This window comes from Dasypus novemcinctus, chromosome 3 (genome assembly GCF_030445035.2).
Source record: "Dasypus novemcinctus isolate mDasNov1 chromosome 3, mDasNov1.1.hap2, whole genome shotgun sequence".
In the NCBI taxonomy this organism is placed as follows: Eukaryota; Metazoa; Chordata; class Mammalia; order Cingulata; family Dasypodidae; genus Dasypus; species Dasypus novemcinctus.
In genome coordinates this window covers 107294869-107320502 of record NC_080675.1, presented here as the reverse complement: position 1 = coordinate 107320502, position 25634 = coordinate 107294869, and the positions used below count along the sequence as shown (strand labels likewise).

The 25634-nt window shown below is 38.7% G+C and overlaps 1 protein-coding gene across 8 annotated transcripts in view; it reads right to left on the bottom strand.

The window, feature by feature from the left end:
- The window catches only part of CDIN1 (CDAN1 interacting nuclease 1), a 263141-nt gene extending 241854 nt beyond the window's left edge, over positions 1-21287 (bottom strand). For 4 of the 8 annotated variants that reach the window (XM_023586384.3, XM_023586385.3, XM_004484651.4 and 1 more), the window contains exon 1: positions 20961-21287. In XM_023586384.3, coding sequence (XP_023442152.1) covers positions 20961-21061 — 101 coding nt within the window. In that variant the 5' untranslated portion in view covers positions 21062-21287. The remainder of the gene's footprint in view (positions 1-20960) is intronic. The other 4 variants (XM_004484650.4, XM_023586386.3, XM_071214096.1 and 1 more) reach the window with 2 other exon arrangements.
- Between the last annotated feature and the right edge of the window lie 4347 nt (positions 21288-25634).

Below are 25634 nucleotides of genomic sequence, written 5' to 3'. Positions count from 1 at the left end.
CTTCTCCTTGAAGCTTATAGCAAAATGTTAGAGGAAAGAGATAAAGCATGGATAACTGAAACTCCATGCCTCTGGAAATCAAGCCCCCAGATGATAGTGCTAATTTGAGGAATTAGTTAAACTTTGAACTTGTATATCAGGATTGAAAATGCAATTATCCAGGAACGACTTGTGAAAAGTGTTACTGTCTGATGATTTGGACCCCTGCTTCTTGCATGCTAAACCAACAAGCTTTTTGCAAGCTCTGTATCAACAAAACCACTGTCAGCCTGGACTGAAGGGATATGGAGAGGAGAGATGGAAGGGAAAACAGCTTTAAAAGAAAACCATGGAAGCTGAAGTCTGGAATTACAACATCTCCTTGGGTCAAGAGAGGGACCCCACCCATATGTTCAGAGAGGGTGAGCTTGCCCCAGCATTTGAAGAGGGTGAATGTTCCAGCCTGCTGTTCATGGAGAGTTTTGCCACCTCAGGCTACAGAGAGGGTGGAGCACATTCCCCAATGGTTGGGGAGAGTGAGGTCAACACTACATTGCTCTTAGAGGGTTGGGCCTGTATGCCAGAGATTAGGGAGAATGTCACTGCCACCTTATTGTACTAAGGGGACTGACACTGTACCCTAGAGATTGGGGAAAGACTGGCTATCGCCCCAATGTTCTTGGAGGGTGAGGTCTAGAGCTCAGTCACCACCCAGATGCTTGATGAGGGTGGAACCAAGAAAACGGCCAGTGGGCCTGTGGAAAGTGTGGGCCCCTATAAGGCCCCAGGGAGAAGAAACCATCTTCTTAATGAATGACTCTTAGACTTTGAAATCTAATGGGGTATGCCCTCAGGTTTTCAGAGTTGTTGGGAACAAGTGACTCGTGTTTCCCTCCCAAATTCTCCTTACCTTAATGCAAATGTTTATCCTGTCTGTCTCTTTGTATACTGGAAGCAGATAAATGGTTTTGTAAGTTTCATAGATCTACAGCCAGAAGGGGCTTTGCCCCAAAACAAACTGTATTTCTATAAACTGTGATATGACATTTTTATTTAGCATTGCTAACTGAAAGGATTTAAGGCTTTTTGAACACTGTAATGTCTTTTTGGAATTCAAAAGGTGGAGTGTGGCAGTTTGAGATTATTTATGAATTCCAAAAACAGATTATATTTGTAAACTGGTCAGTTCCTCTGGGCATGATCCTCTTTGATTGTATTAGATTCAGCTAAGATGTCTTTAATTAAATTGTTAAGATTAGGGCTTTGATTCAACCACATCAGTAGGATGTAACTCAGTTTAAGTTCCCACCCGCTTGGTGGGCTATATAAATGGACACTCACACAGAAAAAGAAAATATGGAAGAGGACAGAACTTGGTTATTTCAGTTCTAGCTCAAACAGCTAAAGCCCTGGGAAGAGAAATGAGCCATATGCCAGCCTACAGCTGATATCAGAAGAAGCTGGGCCTATGGAGCTTAAGAGGAAGAAGGAAGGAGAGACTAGACAGAGATTGCCCATCATTTTACTTCAATATGAGGCAAAAGACTTTGATAAGGAAGTAACCTTGAGTTGGACTCTTTAGGGCCTTGTAACTATTAGCTTCTACCCCAAACACATACCCTTTATAAAAACCAACACATTTCTGGTACTTTGCATCAGCACCTCTTTGGCTGACTAGCACAAGCCTCCTGGAGTTCCCAACAATATATATCGCCTGAATTCAATTTACAAAATAACCATAAGGAGAGCTAAATAAACCATCCAAGGTCAGCACAGGCTTTTACCAAACTCACTACCCACCAGTGTGAGCCAATCCCCACAAAGAATTTCACTTATTCTAAAATGCAAGTACTCTTGTTTAATGTTGTTAATTTTATTGTTCACTTACTAATGCTGTCATATCTTATTACTGATACTTTAGATGTAGAAAAGAAATACTCACTTTTGAACATGTGATAGCTGAATCTTTATAAAGTTATGCAAAGTGAAATTGTAAGCAAATCGGGTACCTTCCCATTATTCTTCTGTATAATTGCAGAGATGCTTAATTTGCTTTTTATATTGGAGTAACTACCGATTGAGGATATAACATCTAAGCTTAAAGTTTTTCTAGAGATAAAATTTGACACAGTAAACCATCAGATGTATCATTGGAGCATTTCTGAATTCTGACAGAGTGAAGAATCATTTTAATGCCCGTAATGTAGTTACTATTTAATCTATTTTGAAAGGGATTAATTTTCCCAAATGAAATACGTGTATGTGGCTTTTCTTTTTAGTTAAGCAGCACTTTCTTTGGATGAGCACAATCAAATGTCCATGATGAAATATATCATAATACCCACAATATACTAGGCATGACTAAGGTTCAAGACTAAACACATGATCCCAATTGTTTCTACACTAAGGAAATTCTCCCCTACCATGGTTAGTGTATTCCCCTTATAGACAACAAAATAAGGAGAAAGGCCAACATTCATGAAAATGTATAAATAAATGAGATCTAGATGGAAATATTTTGAGCCCTTTTCAGGAAAGAAGCTATAAAAATCTAAACAAATAGGATTAAGAAAATTCTGTTCTCAAACCAGTGACTGCAGGTAGTGGGGGTAGGGATGGAATGTTAACAACTGCCATTGGTGGGCTGAGAGTGGGAGGCAGACCTGGTATACAGCCAATTTTTTTTTTAAGATTTATTTCATTTATTTCTCTCCCCTGCCCCCCCTCCCCAATTGTCTGCTCTCTTGTGTCCGTTCCCTGTATGTTCTTCTGTGTCCACTTGCATTCTCAGCAGCACCGGGAATCTGTGTCTCTTTTTTGTTGTGTCATCTTGCTGCATCAGCTATCTGTGTGTGCGGCACCACTCCTGGGCGGGCTGCACTTTTTGTGCGGGGCGGCTCTCCTTGCAGGGCGCACTCCTTGAGTGTGGGGCCACCCTACACAGGGGACACCCCTGCATGGCATGGCACTCCTTGCACACAGCAGTACTGCGAGTGGGCCAGCTCACCACATGGGCCAGGAGGCCCTAGGTTTGAACCCTGGACCTCCTATATGGTAGGCAGATGCTTTATCAGTTGAGCCACATCCACTTCCCTATAGCCAATTTTAAGACACCAATGTGAGGTCACTGACCATAGGGTTGGGAAAAGATGTATATGATTGGCTCATGCTAACTGGAAAGAGCCAGCACCTATTAGCTATAGGCCAAATTCTGCCTACAGTCTTGTTCTATTTGGCCAGGAATATTCGGCCAAACACAGTGTTTTCAAAAATTCAAACAAACCGACATTTCAAACTCAAGATTATTTTTTTTCTTTGTAAATTCAGATCTAGAGCAGCTTCCTAAAAGATCTGGAAGCACTAGGCCCACATTCCTGCATGGCAATGGCTGGCTAGCATAAAGTGGCAGCTGACATGTTAGTACAAACATGTGCTTTCACTTTGCAATAATCCCAAGAAGGCTACTTTCATTCATTCACCTACTATTGATATTTTCCTAGCCCACAGTGGGATAGAATTCTGTGATCTCTAGGGGAAAAGCAGGGATGGAAAGTCCATGAACCCAGGATAAGGCATGCTTCTAGATATGGAACCTGATCAAACCACTGGATAGTATTCCTCCCTCGCTTTCCACATCTATAAAATTAATGAGATGATCTCTAATTGCTATCTCAGTCCAACACTGATTCCTTCTTTAAGTCCTTGTATCCAAAATTAGAAGAATGTATTCAGGTCCATCTGGAGCAGCTTTTGGTATCTGCATGTGAAGTGTTCTAGCCATGCCCACCAAAATAAAACAAAAATTCAACACCCTATAAATTTGAGATTAAATTTACTTTTATCTTACTATATATTTTAGTTAACCTCATGAAACAAGAGTCTAGATAATTTTAACATCATCAGTTAGGAAATGATGTTTGTGAGCTATTTTATATATACATATACAGGCTGTAAGAGTCAGTGAGATTTTTAATGCTATACAACTAAGAATCTGTCTTATATCCCCAGTCCATTTACCATCTTAGCTAAATGGGGCTTGAAGTGCAAGTTAATTTCAAATTTTATTAGCTTTCCTTACCAATATTATCAACAAAAACAAACATCAGTGCAATCTACCTTAAGCAAAAGACGATATTCACTTGGGAAAGTTGTAGACAGAAACCAAAAATTGAAAAAAAAATTGCAATCTACCTTAAGCAAAAGACAATATTCGCTTGGGAAAGTTGTAGACAGAAACCAAAAATTGAAAAAAAAATTGCCAGCCTACTTTCATGTGTGAATGTAGGAAGACCCATTCGAATGATGCTTTACCCTCTCAGATCCCATCTACATAGAAGGCTATCTACACAGAGCCATATTTTTCCATGAGTCTCAGCTACAGAATCGTGGAAGGCTAAAGTCTAAGTATCAGAGGCATGAAAAACAAACCATAAAGGGATTTCACCCTGCATTTCTATGCATCCTGAAGCTGTAGTGGTGTACTCATAATATTCCTAGTTTGAACATTCCCAGTTCTGATTATTTGAGAATGATTACAAATGTCCTTAACAAACAATAATTCATAAACTTGCTAAGTGCCAATCTGAATCTTTCATACTGATAAACTGATGTGAGGGAACAGTAAGTCAACTAGCTAATAATTAAACTTAACCAAACGCCTGAATCCCAAAGTATACTTATGTTATACTACAGGACCAGCTGCAAATTTGGGGATTTAACAGTCTTAAATGATAGTACCTATAAAATCTCAAGGGTCTGTTAAACTTTCTATTTCCTAAAACAGAACACAAGATTAGAATTTATCTTGGGCCTAGAGCAAAGGAAAGGTCTTACCAATGACCAACAATTTAAAATATGCGAGTTTTATTTCAGAGGAGGGGTGATAGTACCCAGGTACTTTAAGTTTGGGTCTTGGATATATCTACTGCCCCAGGATAACCTTAGAGCAAGCCTGAGCTTCACAAATAATTACCCTAATTAACAGAGGCCAGCATTTGGTCAGGGAAAGACCCACTACTTATATATTTGAATGAATAACATCAAGAGATTTGATACCACCTTACTTTTTCCTCTACTTGTCTTACTTTCTTTGTTTCAAAATATTTATTCTTGCCGTCTTGAAGTTATAGTAATCTAAGTTTAATGGTTTTCAAACACTTTTAGCAGCTATTTCTCAATATATAAAACATGAAAGAAAAAGACAGGTCCTGACATATCCTAACATTTTACTTTGGATGGAAATTTACCAAGCCCTCAATTATCTCAACAAGACCCTGGGTGTTTTTCAGGTCATAGTCTGAACACCACACTAGGTTTAATTAAATTTTTTAAAAAAATCTTATTCCCCATGAAGCCAGAAAGGACAGAAAAGAACATTCCTCAACCTAGAGCCCACACTTTTTCCAAAGTAACAAACCATGTTTACAACTCCTCTTATTTGGCATGAAGGAAGTTTTGAGCTAAATACATATTATCATACATATTATCAAGATGCCTCCCAAAAGCGAAGAGATGGAAAAGACAGGAAAGAAAAGTAGAAGCAGATATCAATTCCCCAAAGTGGCCTGGAAAGGGTTGGAACCATGACCAGTCCACGGGCCATGTTTAACACAAAGGGCAAAGGCTGCTCCATCCTGATTTCATACCCACAGACCAACTCTTCTAGTTGTCTGTTCTCCTCTCTTAAGAAATGGAGACATGCCATTCAGTTAGATTCTAACTGAATCAGTTAGAATGGAGCTTCTAACAGATCTTTAGTGGGTTTACCAGTTCATTGTATGAGCAATTTGACAGAGGAAAGGGGGAAGGAGAAAGATAGCTTAAATCAAATATTTGAGAACATCTCCCTTCAAAAAAAAGACAATTGAAAATAAAACAAAGGAAAATTTACTCTTTACTCATTTTTATACCAATATGTGACTTTTATATAGTAAGATCACATTTTCTTTATTCTCTGGGAAAGTACTAGCATACTGCCTGCTTTGTTTTTTAAGGACAATTCAACCAATTCAACCAAAAACTGCATGAAATGTATAATAAAAATCTAGTGGTAAATTCACTTAACATTTGTTGCAAAGTCAAATAAAATATTACCCTAGAATTATATTGAACATTTTCCTCCCAGGGAAATAGATAATTTCTCTTATTGTAAACATCCTAGTATGGGTTATTACTTAGTAGACTAAAGCTTGATACCTGAATATAGACTTAAAAATGAAGTAAAAAAAATCTAATAAAATGAAAATTTCTCCCCACACTAATTAGTACAATTAGTGTATGTATTCTTCTCAGGACAACACCATTCAAGGTTTTCCTCAGATACTCCTTTGTAGGAATTCAGGTTCTCAATTTGCAGCTATGTTTGGAAACAACAGCACAAATACCTGATAAAGGATAAGCACTTATTTTAGGTAGCAAAGGGGCCACATGCTTAAAATAACTTCTAGAAGGGTTTTTAAAGCTCAGCTACAGGGCGCAGAAATGGCTCAAGCCATTAGGCACCTCTCTCCCACATGAGAGGTCCCGGGTTCAGTTTCCGGTGCCTCCTAAAAAAAAGAAAATGAAATAAATAAAGGTCAGCTACAATGCAGCAACAAAATAAAACCCTGAAATCTTATGGAATAAAAAGATAATTTTAAAATGTTAATTACTGAAGAAAACATGAAATAATCATATTCTTTTTTCAGACTTTTCAATCTGCAGTAATGATCAATACAAAAATACTACTAGATATCTTTCCTGAGTGTATGAATTAATATCATTTCTGAAGGTCAAGTAAATTAACTATATTCCATTGGCAAAACCACCAAGAGAATTTCTAGTTCAGTAAAAGATGGACTTTTTCTGCCTTTACAAGCTATTCTTACTCATTATCCTGGAACTCACGTAGACCACAAACATTATGAGAAGTGTAGAAATAGATTACAAGTTAAGAAACAATTCAGTTCAATCAAGAGAAATAAGGGCAATAGGAATAATCTTCCAATTAAGCAAACTAAATCCTACAGTGTTAATTATATACTGTAATATACCACCATGGCCCTTAAAAATCAATGAGTCTAGCTTAAAAAAAATTTTGATACCATTCTAAGTACTATAAAAGATTTAATGCAAGTTTCTGAATTTCTGGGTCATATTCAATTGTTAATTAAATCTTATGTGTTCACTGCCTTACAACTAATCTATGTAAACATTTTTTTCTGCAAATCAACTGGCCTCTGTTTCAATGCAAAATTGTGTTTTATATGTTTCAAAAAGTTACTGCTCAGTTTTTCCATTCTAAGTCAGTTACATAATTCTAATAACCATAACCATATTCACCATTCGTGAAATACTTACCAGGAGCTCTATATTATGCTAAGTGTTTTATAAGCCTTATTTTACTTAATCCTCACTACAGTCATATGGAACTGAATAGCAAGAGGTAAGAGAGTATATATTCTAGAACTAGACTGCCTGCATTTGAATATTTTCTCTTCCACCTCTCAGTTGTTGGATTTCATCACTCCTTTTAGAGATGAAGTAACTGTGACTCAGATAAAAAGAGGCTGCACCAATTCGTTCCCCAAAACAAATTCTTATAGGAGGCAAGAAAGATGGAATACAAGACTCCCTATGGGAAAGGTAGACCACTTAAAAATGAATCATGGGGGAAGTGGATGTGGCTCAAGCAGTTGAGAACCCGCTTCCCACATGAGAGATTCCTTGTTCAGTCCCCAGTGGTTCCTAAAAAAAACCCAAAAAACGAGCAAGTTGACAAACCAGCAAGATGGCTGCAAATTAAGGAGCTCCGAGAGTCAGCTCATGCTACAGGGCATATGGTAACCACCCAGAGCTATCTAAAGCACCTGTTTAGGGGCTCCAGGAGACAAGAAGAGCATCCTGTAATACCCTTAAAAGAATGAAAGGAGGAGACTGCCAATCTGTAGAGAAGATTCATAAGTAGAGCATTCCACACTGCCAGAGGCTGATGCCCATCCTCCACTGGCGGCGCAAGCAGCCTCAGGATCAATTCCATGGCTGGAACTGGAAATTCCACTTCCCCAAAATGGGGGAAGGAAGAGATGCTTGGGCACCAACTTCAACTAGTGATTAATAAATTCAGCAAACTAAAGTATAATCCTAAGAACAACTGAAGTTTGAACCTGTCCAAGTCAGAAAGAGGCCGGCAGCTGCCATTTTAACTCCACCCCCAGCATGAGGGAAAGCTGGGGCTGACTGAAAATCACTGTGCTGGTAGGGACCAGCTTCTTTCCACCTAGATCATACTGCAGTCCTAGCCTAGGCTTCAGCCCTACCTCAGGCAGGTAGAAAGCTGGCAGTACCCATACAGGCTTTCCAGGTAACTGCAGGTATATTTGGCTGGCTCATACTGAATAGTTGGAAGTCTGCCAGGGCAACTGTGGTCATTTTGGACCCACATGGCATAGATTGCTACCCACACCTGCAGCTCCATCCCTGTCCCAGGTAGGGAAGAAAGGGGCATGAAGCTTCATCAGTCTCTCTGGGCAACTACAGTCTAGGCCTGCATAACTTGGATTATTACACACAGCTGTGACTCTGTCTCTACCCCTGGAAGAGGAGAAAGGTGGGAGAAGATTCATCAGTTCCTGGGGTAATGTGGGCAGCTTGAGCCTCCACAGCTTATAGCACCTCAGCTTCTACAATAAAACCAGCAAGGGAGAAAGAGCAAGAAAGCCCTAAACTGAAGAGAGAAACTGCACCCAGAGTAAATATATCTAGTAAGCCAGATGCTGAGACACCAACAAAAAATTACAATCCTCACCAAGAAACAGGAATATAAGGTCTAGTTAACAGAACAACATAAGCCTCCAGATGACATAAAGGATTTGAGACAACTAATCATAGATGTTCAAACAAATCTCTTTAATAAATTCAATGAGATGGTTAAAGAGATTAAGGATATTAAGAAGACATTGGATAAGCACAAAGAAGAATTTGAAAGCACACATAGAAAAACAGCAGATCTTAAGGGAATGAAAGATACAATAAATGAAATTAAAAATACACTGCAATCATATAACAGCAAATTTGAGGAGGCAGAAAAAAGGATTGTTGAGCTTGGAGAAATGGCCTCTGAAAATGAACATATAAAAGAACAGATGAAGAAAAGAATAGGAAAACTTGAACAAGGTCTCAGGAAACAACAGCAAGAGATGTGCAAATATATAGTTATGAATGTGCCAGAAGGAGAAGAGTAGGGAAAAGGGGCAGAAGGAATATTTGAAGAAATGATAGAAAATTTCCCAACTCTATTGAAGAACAAAGATATCCATGTCCAAAAAGCACAATGTATGCCATCTGAATAAATACAAATAGACCAACTCTGAGACACATACTAATCAGAATGTCAAATGCCAAAGATAAAGAGAGAATTCTGAGAGCAACAAGAGAAAAGCAATGCATAACATATAAGGGATATCCAATAAGATTAAGTTCTGATTTCTCATCAGAAACCATAAAGGCAAGAAGACAGTTATATGATATATTTAAGACACTGTAGGAGAAAAACTTCCAGCCAAGACTCTTATATCTGGCAAGACTGTCTTTCAAAAATGAGGGCGAGTTTAGAATATTCACAGATAAACAGAAACTGAGAGAGTTTTTCACCAAGAGACCAGCTTTACAGTAAATACTAAAGGGTGTGCTACAGTATGAAAAGAAAAGACAGGAGAGAGAGGCTTGGAAGAGAATCTAGAATGAAGATTTTACCAGTAAAAGTAACTAAAAGCCTCAAAAGTGGTGAAAATAAAATATGACAGATAAAACCTAAAGGTCAAAGTGGGTGAAATAAGAATTGCCTTTACACTAATAACACTGAATGTAAATGGATTAAACTCCCCAATCAACAAACACAGACTGGGGAAGCAGATGTGGCTCAAGTGATAGGGCCTCTGCCTACCATATGGGAGGACCCATATTTGATCCCTGGGGCCTCTTGATGTAAAAGAAGAAGAAAAAGCATGCCTGCATGGCAAGCCAGTGCCCACAGACTGAGCCAAGTGTGCACGTGGTGAGCTGAGTGTCCATGAGGCAAGCCAATTGCCTGCATGGGTGCCCGTGTGGTGAGCTGAGTGCCCGCACAGCAAGCCGAGTGCCCATGTGGTGAGTTGAGTTCCCCTGTGATTGCCTACATGGCAAGCCAGTGTTCACGCAGTGAACCAGTACCCACATGATGAGCTGAGTGCCCATGCAGTAAGTCAAGTGCCTCTGCAGTAAGCCAGTGTCAACACAAGTGAGTCACGCAGCAAGACAATGATGCAATGAAAGAGAGATGAAGGGGAGAGTCAAGGTGAAGTGCAGCAGAGACGAGGAACTGAGGTGGCACAATTGACAGGGAACCTCTCTCCATATCAAAGATCCCTAGGATTGAATCCCAGGGAATCCCAGAGAAGACAGACAAGAAGAGAAGCCAAAAAGAGAAACATACAAAAGATCACACAGCAAATGGACACAGACAGTAAAAACAGCAGGGAGGGGGTGGGGAAGAAATAAACAAAATAAACCACAGACTGGCAGAGTGAATAAGAAAATATGGGTTGAATGGGACCTCACATATATATTTTTAATGTAATATTATTACAAAGTCAATAAAAAAAAAAGTAAAAAAAAAAAAAAAAAAAGAAAATATGAGCCACCTATATGCTGTCTGCAAGAGACTCACCTTAGAACCAAAATACCAATAGACTGAAAGTGAATGGCTGGAAAAGGATATTCCATGCATGCAGTAACAAACAAACAAAAAAAGCCAGGATAGCTATACTTGTATCAGATGAAACAGACTTTAAAAGACACGAGTAACAAGCAATCTGAGGAGGAAGTAAAAAAAAAAAACCCATTTACAATAGCAGCTAAAAGAATCAAATATTTAGGAATAAACTTAACCAACAATAAAGGCACTCATATTCAAAAAACTTCAATGCATTGTTAAAAGAAATTTTAAAAGACCAAAATAATTTGAAGAACATTCCATGCTCACAGATTTGAAGACTAAATATCATTAAGATGTCAATTCTACTCAAACTGATAGAGAGTCAATACAATCCAGATAAAAATTCCACCAGCATTTTAGAAATAAACAGAAAACACAATTACCAAATTTATTTGACAGGGTAAGGGGTCCCTAATAGCCAGAAATATCTTAAAAAGGAAAAACGAAGTTGGAGGACTCTCACTTCTGAACTTTAAATCACATTACCTAGCTACAGTGGTAAAAACAGCATAGTACTGGCATAAAGACACACAGATAGACCAATGGAACCAAACTGATGGTTCAGAAACAGACCCTTACATCTGTAGCCAAGTGATTTTTGACAAGCCTTGAAAACCCACCCAGCTAGGTGAACAGTCCATTAAAAAAATGGTGCTGAGAAAACTGGATATCCATAGCCAAAAGTAGGAAAGAGGACCCTTATACAAAAATTAACTCAAAATGGATCACAAATCTAAATATAAAAGCACGAATCATAAAGCTTCTAGAAGAAAATGTAGGGAAACATCTTTAATACCTGGTGGCAGTTGGTGGATTCTTAAAGGAGATAAGAAAAGGACTGAGATGAACTACTGATGTTTAATGTACGTATAAGTTTTATTTAGCTTTATTGTAAAAGTGTGGAAATGTACAGAGTTGAGGGTCACACATTATAGTGAGTTTATAAATGGGAATGTAGGGGGAAAGGATAGTCTAGGAATGTAAATGTCCATTGAAAGAAAGTCAGAGAATAATCTAGAACCAAGTAACAAAGTGAACTCACAGGTGGAGAGAATTGTGGCTAATAATACAAATGCAGTAATGTCCTTCTGTAAACCAGGATGGATGCATATCACTATTACAGGGCAGTGGGAATGTGGAGAACCATGGGAAAAATACAACTGGAGTGGCTTATGGACTGCAGTTAACAGCAATACCGTAATATTCATGCATCTATACCAAAGATGTATTGTGTTAATAATGGGGGAGAATGGAAAAAGGATGCTACATGTATCCTATGGACCATGGTTAGTGGTAAAAATATGATGATATTATCTCATAATGTGTAATAAATGTTCTGCCCCAATGTGGTGTGTTAACAGAGCTGTTGTATGGGAATTCTATACATGTGCATGATTGTTTTGTAAGTTCACAACTTCTGTAATAAAAATATATTTAAAAAATAATAATAAGGTGGGTTGGAGGAAACATACACCAAATGTAAGATATGGACTATAGTTAGTAGTAAGATTTTGATGACATTCTTTCACAATTTTTAACAAATGTCTCACAATAATACAAAATGTTGGTGGTGGATTGAAGTATGGGACCCCTGTATGCTGTTATGCAGGTTTGCTTTGTAAGTTCACAACAATTACTATAACTTATTTTTTATGTATATTCATGTATAATTATATACAAAAATTATATTAATAAAAATGATAATAATAAGGTGGGTTGGGGGGAGAATACACCAAATATAAGACACCTCGTTTAGTAGTAATATTTTGAGGATGCTCCTTCATTATTAGTTAAAAATGTTTCAGGGAAGCGGATATGGCTCAAGTGATAGGGCTTCTGCGGACCATATGGGAAGACCCAGGTTCAATCCCTGGGGCCTCCTGGTCAAAAAGAGAAAGAGAAAGCATGCCCACGTGGCAAGCTGTGTGCCCGCATGGTGAGCCAAGTGGCCGCATGAGTGCCTAAATGGCGAGCCAGTGCCTGCGCAGTGAACCAGTGCCTGCGCAACCGAGTCATGCGGCAAGGTGATTAGGCAATAAAAGAGAAACAAAGGGGAGAGTCATGGCAAAACACAGCAGAAACCGGGAAATGAGGTGGTGCAGATGATAGGTTCCCTCTCTCCACATTAGAGGTCCCCAGGATCAAATCTTGGTGAATCCTAGTGGAAAAAAAATGAGAAGACAAAAAGAGAAATAGATATAGAAGATCACACAGCAAATGGACACAGACAGCAAAAACAGCAGGGCAGACAGAGCCGGAGGGGGAGAGGAAGGAAAAAATGTTTCACAACAATGCAAGGTATTGGCAGTAGGGTGAGGTATGAGAACCCTGTGTGATGTAAGGTATGTTTGCTTTGTAAGTTCACAACTATTACTATACACTTATTGTTTATGCATGAGTGACAAACTTCAATTAATTACAAACAAAAAACAAAACAAAAACAAGCAAAAAACAAAAAACCAGGGAAGCAGACTCGGCCCAGTGGTTAGGGTGTCCGTCTACCACATGGGAGGTCCACGGTTCAAAGCTCAGGCCTCCTTCATCCGTGTGCAGCTGGCCCATGCGCAGTGCTGATGCGTGCAAGGAGTGTCGTGCCATGGAGGGGTGTCCCCGCGTAGGGGAGCCCCATGCACAAGGAGTGCGCCCCATAAGGAGAGCCGCCCAGCTTGAAAGAAAGTGCAGCCTGCCTAAGAATGGCGCCGCCCACACGGAGAGCTGACACAACAAAAAGAAACAGATTCCTGTGCCGCTGACAACAAAAGAAGCGGACAAAGAAAAAGACACAGCAAATAGACACAGAGAACAGACAACCGGGGTGGGGGGGGGGAGAGAAATAAATAAATTAATTAATCTTTAAAAAAAAAAATAACTCCGAGGAGCTGATGTGGCTCAGTGGTTGAGTGCTGGCTTCCCACATAGGAAGTTCCAGGTTCAACAAGTTCAATTCCCAGCCCCAGTAACCCCCCCCCAAAAAAAAAATATATATATATATATATATCTCACAGGTGAAGCATATTTTTTATCAGAGGAGAACTTGGTCATGTTATTTCACCAATCTGTGCTCATTTACATATCTTTCTAGACATTGGAGAAGCAAATGAGTTTGTTTTTAGGATCAAATCAGATAAATGTGTCTGGACAGAATTTTTATAGTAATGCTTCCATAATTTGTTAAACTTCTTTTGTTTGTATTTCATTTTTTGAAAGTGAAATAAAGTTTACATTAAAAAATAAATTTCCCAGGTAATGGGTGTAGCTCAATGGTTGAGCATCCGCTTCACATGAACAAGGTCCTGGGTTGAATCCCAATACTTTCTGCCACCAAGAACCACTAAGTGCCAAATTGTCAAATGCACAGTTTGAAGTAAAGCCATCATTAACCCCAGTTTTCAGGAAGAGATAGGTGAAGATCTCAAAAAAAAATTAGACAAGAATATTGGTTTAAACACGAGGTGTTAAACACAAGCCAAATAAGTTTTGGCTAGTGATTCTGAGACTTCCCTACGATCAGGAATTTAAAGACCCTCAAATGAGTGAATGGTTGCCTGTGTTGTGATCCAACGGTGGGAAGACAGTAGGAGTGGCTGTGGTGAAGACGGAAAATCATCCTTAGAAAAGAGGAAGGCACTATTAGAAAAACTTGAGCCAATATCTCCAAGAGCAAAAGGGAGAGCAAGGGGCACAGACACTTAGTGCTTAGAGGTTTATGGCATCAAGAGTTTAATTTTAGACTCATTGGTATAGGCATAAATAAAGGCCAAATACCTAATGCATGGCAAGAGAATTTAGACAATAATTAAACTTGTGTCAAAAAGCTTAATCTAGGGAAGTCGATGTGGCTCAAGTGACTGGGCTCCTGTCTACCATTTGGAGGTCCAGGGCTTGATACCCGGGGCCTCTGGTGAAGACAAGCTGGCCCACGCAGTGAGATGGCCCAAACAGAGAGCTGGCCCACATAGACAGCTGGCACAGCAAGATGATGCAACAGAAAGAGACACAGAGAAGAAATGCAGCAGACCAGGGAGCTGAGGTGGCACAAAAGAATAAGGACCTCTCTCCCACTCAGGAAGATTCCAGGATCGGTTCCCAGAGCTGCCTAATGAGAATACAAGCAGACACAGAAGAAAACACAGTAAATGGACACAGAGAGCAAGAAAACGGGGCGGGGGTGGATAAATAAATCTTAAAAAAAAAAAAAATTTAATTAGCAGCAAAAAAATTTCCCCTAAGAATTCTATTTAACTAATCACTGAACTAACTGTTCAACAAACCTTATAGTTTCTAACATTCTATGATTCTAACAGTTTTACAGCTACTGGATGTGTCTTAAACTGTTTCCTCAGACTATAAACTATTTAAAATTAATTACTACACCATCATGTCTCTTTTAAAAAACACTCAAATAATGCCACAAACACTGTGAACACAGAGAATCATTATAGACCAAATTCTATAATTGCTAGATAACTCTGCAAATACCAATGAAAATCATAGGCTCACTGTAGGTGATTATTTCAGATGAAATGGTGGCAGTAGATGGTGATTGGTTGAATCAGTATTCCAAAGAGAAAAATATTCACCATCAGGCAAATACCAGATATAATTGTTTCAGGCAAGAACCACTGAAGGATGTTAAAATTAGTAGGAGAAAATATGATAAGAAATGTTATTCACATAGTCTCAGAACATATTACCCAACCCCCAAGACTATTATTAATTGCAAAGGGAAAAACAGTAACATTGGAGTGGAAGAATGTTGCAGGCACCACCTTAACCAAGTGAGTAAGGTTAACATCACCAGTAATAAGACACATATGACACCGTGTACCCTCCGATATGATATACTAATAAGGTACAACATCATTTCCGGGCTGGGAGCAGAGGTGCTCAAGCAATTAGGCACCTCCCTCCAACATGGGAGGCCCTGGGTTCCACTCCCAGTGCCTCCTGAAAAAAAAGAAGATGAGCAGACAGTGACTGAAAACAATGGGGGGGGGGGGCGGTGGGGGGGAGGAAAAATAGAAACAAATAAATAAAAATAAATAAATCTTTAAAAAGAAAAATTACTTCTGGGCTATTCTTGCCAAAAACTATTTGCTTGAACCTAATCATGAGAAAACATCAGACAAACGCAAACTGAGGGATTCTACAAATAACTGATCAGTCCTCATCAAAAGTGCCATGGTCATGATAGACAAAAAAAAAGATAGTAAGGAACCATCATAGATTGGAGAAGACTAAGAAAACATGACAACTAAATCCAAAGTGTGATCATGAATTGGATGCTGGAAACTACATTTTCACCTCTATCTGAATACTAAAGTATATTTTACCCAGAAAGATTAAAAAATTAAGAAAAGAAAAGAAACCATGAAGAACCTAGAAGAAAATTTAGGTGAAAAGATTTATTCATCATGTCTTAGTAAAGGACTTACGAAGCTTTATATTAATAAAGTTAAATATACATTTAAAGTCAAGCATATCAGTAATAGACCATTTAAAAGGAAACAACTGGAAAAATATCTGCAACAAATATGACATATAAAGGATGAACATATGCAGCTCAATAAACAATAACAATCCATAAACAATAACAGCAAACATTTCAATAAAAAATTAGGCAAAAGATACCAAGCAGTTATTTTAAAAAAAGAAAATTAAATGGTTAATAAATATTTGGAAAAATGTATAACATTATTATAATTTAAAAAATGCAAATTACAAGATTCCATTCTTATTCCATCATATTAAATACTGACTCACTTTAATGCTGGCAAAAGTACAAAGGCACTCCCATGCAATGCTGATACAATCTTTTCAACCGTATGTAAGGTAGATGATAGATAAATAGATGATAGACAGATAACAGATACAGACTGGTATCAATATCTATATCTATAGTATATAGATATAAAGATTATCTGTATCTATATCACTAGAAATGTGTCAATATATATGAAACTAATTAAAAAACAAATACCCTTTGATTTAGTCTAGTGGTTCTCCAAGTGTGGTCAATGCACTCTGGAATCCCTGCCACCCTTTAGAAGGTCAAAAACATTTTTATAACATAGTAAGATACTATTTGCCTTTTACCCTGTGTAAGATACTATTTGCCTTTTACCCTGTGTTGATATTTGCACTGGTGATACAAAAACAATAGTGGGTAAAATGTTGGTTCTTGAACGCAAATCAAGGCAGGGGCCCCCAACTATACCAGTAGTCACTGTATTCTTCACCACCACACACTTGCATGGATTAAAAAAAAAAAGCCAGTTTCACTTCAGAATACTTTAAAATTCACTTATTAATTGTATTAAATCTCTACCATGGAGTACATATCCTTTCAACATTCTGTGCAACAAAATACGATGTATTCGTAAAGCACTTCTGCTGCATATAAGTATGATGGGTATCCCCAGGGAAAGCTCTTGTATGGCTGTTTGAAAGCTGAACTAGCTGCTTTTTCCATTGAACACCATTTTTACTTGAATGAATGACTAACAAAGTATGATTATTCAGATTTGGATATCCAGCAGATATATGCTCAGAAATAAACAAAGTGAGCCTGTCACTTGAAGGAAAACAACTGATAGTATCTGTTGCCAATAATAACAGTCAAGCTTTCAAGAGAAAATTCAAATATTGGAAAATTCATATCTATCACCATAAGCTTGACAGTTTCAAATCTTACAGACTTTTCTGATGAGATCAGTAGTGGTATTAACAAATGTAATTTTTTCATATTGTATAATGAAAGGTGACATCATTTGGAAGATTTGTACAACTCATTCATTTTCCAAATGAACAATGCAAGATTATTTTTTTTAAATCCATCCAAAGGTCAAGATAAGCCAATAGGCTATAATGTAACAAAGAATGAAAAGTTCCTCCATACGGTTTTTGATTCCACATTGCAGTTAACCTTTAAGAAATTATCACTTGTTGGGGTTTTTTTTTTTTTAACAAATCAATTTCATTGATACATATTAATAAGCATAAACTTATCCAAAGTGTACAATCAATGGTATTCGGTATAATCACATAGGTTGTGCATTCATCTCTTCAATTATTTTTAGAGCATATTTCATTATTCCAGTTATAATAATAAAAATAATAAAAAACAAAATAAAACAAAACTCATCAACTCTCAATCTCTCTATGCTTCCCCTGTTGTTGGGTTTTGCGTAGTTACAAAAATAATTATCTGAAAAAACATTAAAATAATCTTCCCTTTCCAACAACATATCTGAGGCCATAGTTTCTTCATATACTTTAATCAAAACAACATACCAGGGAAACGGACTTGGCCCAGTTGTTAGGGCGTCCGTCTACCACATGGGAGGTCTGCGGTTCAAACCCCGGGCCTCCTTGACCGATGTGGAGCTGGCCCATGCGCAGTGCTGATGCGCGCAAGGAGTGCCCTGCCACGCAGGGGCCCTGCGTAGGGGAGCCCCATGCGTGAGGAGTAAGGAGAGCTGCCCACAGGGAAAGAAAGTGCAGCCTGCCCAGGAATGGCACCGCCCACACTTCCCGTGCTGCTGACGACAACACAAGCGGACAAAGAAACAAGACGCAGCAAACAGACACAGAGAACAGACAACCGAGGGAGGGGGGAATTAAATAAATAAATAAATATTTTAAAAAAACAAAAAACAACATACCACAACAGCTTGAATGTAGAAGGAGCTATGTCTTCTATGAAGGCAGACATTAAAGAGATTTGCAAAAATGTAAGACGATACCATGTTTTCACTATTTTTTTGAAATGGTGGTTATTATTCATAAAAATACATTCGCATGTAATGGGTTTACTATCATCTTAAATAAATTGATAAATATTCTTTAAAAATTCTCAGTTTTCATTTATATTTCAGTAAACATCAACAGATTTAACCCATACCAACAAGGATTCTTTGGGGCCCTCAATACTTTTAGAATGTAAAGGGATCTAAAGACAAACATGTTTTAAAATTGCTGATAAAGTCATTCCCAACTTAAGGAAATCCAAAGAAAGAAAATAAGCAAAGGCATGGCATTATACAGATGAAGAAATAAATGTAAAAAGTTTGGGAAAATAACCTTTTATGTCCAATAAGAAGGAAATATATGAACAAATGATGGTACATCTAGAATGTGATATTACTGATTATTTAAAACAAATTTTGAAGAATATCTAAAGATGTGGAATGCTCACAATGTTAACTGAAGAAAGCAACATTTAAAAATTATTACTATATTAACAAAGTCAGCATTGCACTGAAAAAAGCATAGAAGGAAATACATAAAATGCTAACAGATTATTTTCTGGGTTGTAGAATTAGGTAAATTTTTAATTTTTGTTAGTGAGCACATACTACTTTTACAATCAGTAAAATAAAAAGTTTGGTAACTTCTAAGATATTTTAGTAAGAAACCTGTATTCTAGACACTGTGTGGCCACTGAACATCTCTGGGATTTCTGACAAGTCACTTAACCCCTCTGAATTATGAGAAGTTATCTCTGAAGTCCTTACCCAAACAACGCTCTAGAAAAATGAACTATCGAGTCTAAAGGTTGTTCAAGTCCTTTCCAAAGATTGGACTACATCATATAAGGAAAAACAGTACTATAATAAAATCCATGAATCCATCTACAAAATCACACTATTTACAGAATCTCCACTCATCCTGCTAAATGGCTCTTTAATTCTTTTGTGTGTGTGTGTGTGCAAATTAGGAAAACAGCATCTCTAAACCTAACAAAAAGACATAAAGAGCAAAAGAAAAAAGCAAGACATGCATGATACCCCATGCAAAAGGAGTCCTTTATAAGTGTTGTTCAGGGTACAGGGAGGTTTCTTCTTATGGAGAGAACAAGGTATGTGCCAACGTAAAGAAAGAGAAAAGAAGAGAGAGAAGAGGAAGTGGAAAGGGAAGAGAAAGAGAGGCAAAAATATCAAGTGGCAATATATGCACATATGAGAGCAGACTAAGTGTATGCGCTATCTTAAAACTGGCCAGAAAATATACCTACTTTCTTGGCTGCCCAGTTTTCTACCCATTTCACTATTCATTGACAGAGTTGGCAAGAATAATGAAAGAAAATTAAATTCCAACTTATAAATTCTGTGCCTTGTTAGCAAGTCTAATAAAAACTGCAAAGACTATAAAGGCATAAATATTGCCCCAAATTAAATCTGTACAGTATTGGAAAGAGATCTTAGTGACTCCTTCATTTTCCAGATTAGGAAAACTGAGTCCCCCACCCCCCAGTCTCTCACCCCCTACCAAAAAATGAGGTCACAAAAGACTTTCAACTTATACTTCAGTTTGTACTTTATTAATATTAATTATCCAATAACCTCTCTTACCTTTACAAATACTTATGTGGTGACTGACTACAAATTAAGGATAAGGAAGTTCTCCATTAAGAGATAGCTGTGCTCGGTATCAAACAGAATGGTTTGGATTTGGTTTGAAGTGGAAGTAAAGTAAGCAAACATTCTAGACTTTTAACAGGACACAAATACAATAAACTGGTTGCCCTAAATTGGGCCTCAGTTTCCATATGCTTAAAACGAGGAATCTATATTATCCAATTCCTAAAGTCTTTCTTTAAAAAGTTGGTTAATCCAAAAAAGAAGTGTTTGGGAATGGAGCAAGCATGAAATACACTTGGAATATGTATACATATGAGGAAAAATATTCAGATCTGGTTGTTCAAATGGACAATCCTGAACCAAGAGCAGAATCCCCAGGGTAACTGTGTCTCTGAATGACTAAGAAACCTTGATGTCGCTTAACTGCATTGGGCCAGCCAGTACTGGCCCCTTTTGGCTCTATGCTCCCCTTGTTTGTTTCCAGTCACCAATTGAAAAGGGTCCTCCATTTCCTCCTTTGGAATCTATAACACGTATTTCCACTTTCAGAAGGCACTGCCACCCATCACTTATTTATCTGTCAATTTACCAATGAACATTTATGGAGCACCTATTAGTGCGCCCATCACCTCTAGCACGTAGCAAGTTTTCAATAAACACGTGAATTTAATTTTAAGGACTTGGGAGGTCACAACGGATTCCTCCATTAAGTTTTGTGTGGAAGTCAGTGAAAGAAATATTTTTCGCCATTCTTGATCTCCTAACGCCTGACACTCGTGTTCCTCCCCCACTTGTGTTGTGACACGTGGGTCATAAGCGCTTTCTGAGCTGCCCAGACACAGCCTCTGCAGGTGAAGGGCTGTGAGAGGGGAGAGAGAGACACTTACCTGGGGAACCTCTGCTTCAGCTTCCTCAGGCTCTGTCTGGTGGGTGGCACAGACACTAGGCACTGGGCTATCTCGTCGTACTGGGCTTTGGTCAATATCATGTTGGGCCAGGGAGCTGGAGGTGAAGGGGACAAGGAAAAAACACCCTGAGGCTCGAGCACGGGGGTGGGAGGTGGGCACACAGCAGACGCCCCTGGGTCCTCGTCTTCTTTGGCTTGCCCTTAACCCCCCTTCATCACTAGGTGCACAGGCAGGACGAAGACACACAGCGTCCCAGGTTTCACTCGGCAGCTCCGCTGCGGAGACCGGCTGTGGGCGGGATTGCCCGAGGTAGGCTTTCTGAGCAGCCGCAGTCGGCCCGGCCGAAGGCAACCAGCTGCCATGTCAGTTAAGGGCAAAACAAGCAGGAAGTGGCGACAACCTGGGGAAAGAGTGCCTAAGTCTCAGCGAACGAGTACACCTGGCAGTGTCTCCCTGGGGTCGACAGGGTATGCTTGTAGAGTTCACACAGTTTGCACACCTAGCTGCTAGAAGCCAGTGAAGTCTGGTGCACAGACGAGATGACAGGGCTCACTGGTGCCCCGCGATCCTTTAGCCTGAGCGGGAGAAAGCCACTCCCAGGGCGCGCGGTTTGAACACGCTTACAAACGCGCCGGCTTTAGCGAAGCTCAAGCGGAGACTGGCCTGCAGAGAAACTGCGTTTACATTTGACGGAAGTCTTGCTCTACTCTACGAGCAGGAGAAGAGCAGTGATACCCCCTAGGACAATGTTGTCTGGTGTTGAGGCCGGTCCGACAACTCTGTAACTTGCGTGCAAGGCAATCTTGTCCATGTTGGGGAAAAGACTTAGAAAACAAACTATCATCAGTATCCGGCAGTAAAAAGTGTCAATCTCATTCCCTACAGTTAGTTAGCTGATCATTCGTCTTTGTATCCCCAAGTCTCAGAAAATACTAGGCTATCAGTAAATGTTTGGGGAATAAGTCACTGAATGAATTAATCTTTTGTTTTCCAAATGTGCTTTGAGCAGATTACAGCTTTTCTGAGGCAATTAGGCCATCAGTCTCTCAATTCCTTTTTAAAAATCTACATGACTCTTCAAAGACCTAGTGTTGTGTTTCTCTTCTTCAAATTTTGACGTTTTAAGCAGGTAAAAGAAAAAGCACTTAAATTTTAAAGACTGTAAGTGATTAAACTTTTTCACCTGGAATAGGGCCTGCGTTGGAAATATAGCTTAGACATGCTACCCTGGATAAATTTCTTTATCTAAACCTCAGTTCCTTTGACTATAAAATTGATTCTTAATTCAGGTTGTTTTTAAGATTAAACAACATAGTGGAAGTAAAGACTTACTTTGCATAGTGTTCAGGAGATAAATAGCATTTGTAAGAAATACTTGATAATAATAGGTCACATAGATTGGGTACTTACCAGGTATAGTTTTATGGGCCAGCCATAGGTTGTCTCATTTAATCCTCCTAACATTCCTTTGAGGCAAATACTATTACCATTATAATTTCCTTCTCCCTTTTGTACTAGATGAGTAAACTGAGGCATGAGATGGCTAATTAACTTCTCAGAGGTCATGAGAACTAGTAAGTAGCAGGGGTACGGTTTAAAATCCTTACGTTGGGTTCCAGCATCTGTGTTCTTCCCAACTGTTAGTAACGCTTAATTACAGCATTAATACATCAACTAGTCATACTCTTATGCCAAAGTTGGAAATTTTAAAAAAGGGAATAGTCTACATTTCAAAAAATCTTTTAGTCCAAGTTTTTAAAAAAGCTCACCACTTAATTTTCCCAGGCATCTCAAAGTCCAGTATCAATAATGTATCCTGAATTTGGCAGCCATAGTTTTGTGCTGAATATTTAAATCCAAATGTTTTCTTTCCATATGCTTTGCATCTAGGTCTAGTTGTGTGACATTAGTACATAACTATTTATTTATGGCAGTGTGGCCTGGAGTTGCCACCTGGCTAGTTGGTTGCTGGCCCTGCCATGACTTTTACATGAAAGCTAGCTGATGATAAGCAGACACCACTTGCAGTCTCATTCTTTTCTCCCTCCCTACTTCACTCTTTCAAGTTCATAGCCATCAGATTTTTATAGAAAACATCAATTCAAAGAAGCTTGCGCTAGTTTTTGTGCATGTGTGTTTTTGGTTTTTGGTTTTTTATTGTAACTCTTCTCTCTGGCTCTTGCCCTGCATTTATCCTCACAGCCCTTAAGGAAAAAGGAAAGTTAGTCTTTCCAGTTTTAATTTTATCATTAAATTTTATCATCAGTTTACAATTTTGACCTAAATACAGTAGATTGTTTAGTGTTAATGCTGGGAGAAAAATAGAGTTATGTTGCTGTGTTTTCCATTGGCAGTGGTAGTAATATTATTTAGTGAGCACAAAATAGAAGCAGAGCAGAAATGTTTTGTTGCTTCTTTGTTTTTTTTTCTTTTTTTCTTTCAGTATGAAATGGTTGAAGCAAGCCAATTATTTCTTTGCCACATCTTATCTCCCTCTATTCTTCTCTACCACCTTCCACCCATCTCCACTAAGTGAAGCAAGGTTGTGAAATGAAAACAACGCCAAATTAAAAACCCAAACAACTAGTTCCCTGTTTAAAATGTACCATAAATAATGGTGTGGCCTTGAGAAAATGACAGCCTCTCTGATCCTCAGTGTCCCTCAATTTAACCCCAAGAAATAGAACATTTTAGTCTTATCTGATGGAGAAAAAAGAATCTAAAAATATAAAAAAGGTGTAAGGAATAATAGCAAGAAAATGTATAAATGTATAAAATGCACAGCTCCCTGGAAGAACCTTCAGCCTTGAAAGATGGGCTAGGGTGAATCATATGACCAGATTTCATTCTACCAATTCCTGGAGGATGTGAAAGTTGAGCAATTTTAAAGGAGGGCGGGGTTTGGCAAGGAGGTATCAGAAGGTTATTTCAAGAAGGGTACTAACACAAAGGACTAAAAATAAGAGTGAGCCAAGTCACATGCGCTGGAAAGTTATTCTGGCTGGAGCAAACAGTTCTAGGCAGAGTGAAAAGAAACTGAGAATGGTTGACCTTGGAAAGAGTCAGGCACGTTTTTAAATGGTTGTTCACTGAGTCTGCCAAATCCAGTGCATGTTGTTTTTAAAATAAATGCTGACATATAATTTCATTATATTGTAAAGTCTGATTCTATTCATGGAATTTCTGTTAAAGTCATCACATTGATTATTTTAAAGAAAAATAATTGAAGTTTACTAATTGAATAAAGAAGGGAGCTAATATTTGAGCACCTTTATTCTCAAACATTATCCCATTATACATTATCTCATTTAATCCTATACAGTAGATCCTACAACCCCTCTTATATGGATTTAGAAACTGAGGTTCAAAGAGGGTACTAGACTTGCCAATGGGCCTGGCCACAAAGTTGCAAAACCATGATTTGAACTCTGTAAAGTCTGACATTCTCCACTGCACTGTACTAGGTTTGGAAAACTCTTTGGTTGAATTTATCCTCAGTTAAGCATTTATAATCTGAAACACCTAGCTATTTTCATTGACCACCATGATGCCTGTTGAAGGGGCAGTGTCCTTTGATTCTAACAGCGTAAACACCCTTAAAAATATATATTTTTGGCCTCTCTGACTAGAAGAGATTGTATGTTTTTCTCTTTGCACTATAAGGCACCACCTCAAGTAATGCATCTTTTTTTTTTAAGATTTATTTATTTTCTACTTTATTATTTTTAATTATTTATTTAATTTATCCCCCACCCGCCCTAGATGGTCCTATTGTCTATCTGCTCATTGTTTTGCTCACCTTTCTCCAGGAGGCACGGGAAACTGAACCCAGGATCTCCCTCATGCGAGGGAAATGCCAAACTTCCTGAGCCACCTCTGCTCCCTAATGCATCTTTTGAAATCAAAATTTCTATCTCTCTGCTTGCCATCCTTAACTGATCAGTCATTTTACCCAGGTCCCAAAGTAACATGAACTCCTAGTAAGCAATAAAGATCAGAATAATTTAGTTGTTGAGCCCTATACAATTAATCAATTCAATCACTTAAGAAAAACAAAAGTAGGTGGCGAACTTGGTCCAGTGATTAGGGCATCCGTCTACCACATGGGAGGTCCACGGTTCAAACCCCAGGACTCCTTGACCCATGTGGAGCTGGTCCATGCGCAGTGCTTATGCGTGCAAGGAGTGCCCTGCCACACAGGGGTGTCCCCACATAGGGGAGCCCCATGTGCAAGGAGTGCGCCCCGTAAGGAGAGCCGCCCAGTGTGAAAGAAAGTGCAGCCTGCCCAGGAATGGTGCCGCACACACAGAGAGCTGACACAACAAGATGACGCAACAAAAAGAAACACAAGATTCCCATGCCGCTGACAACAACAGAAGCCAACAAAGAAGACGCAACAAATAGACACAGAGAACAGACAACTGAGGGGGGGGGGGGGCGGAGAGGGGAGAGAAAGAAAGAAATCTTTAAAAAAAAAACAAAAAGTAAACATTTATGAAAGCATGGTCCACACTGAGATGGTTGAGTAAGTTACACCAAGCATTCAGGGAAGTCGAAAGGCCAAATGTTGATGACTTCATGCAAGTTGATGGTGAATGAACTCCTGTCTATGAAGCCAGACAACCTTATTACAAAAGGAGGTTACCTGTTGAC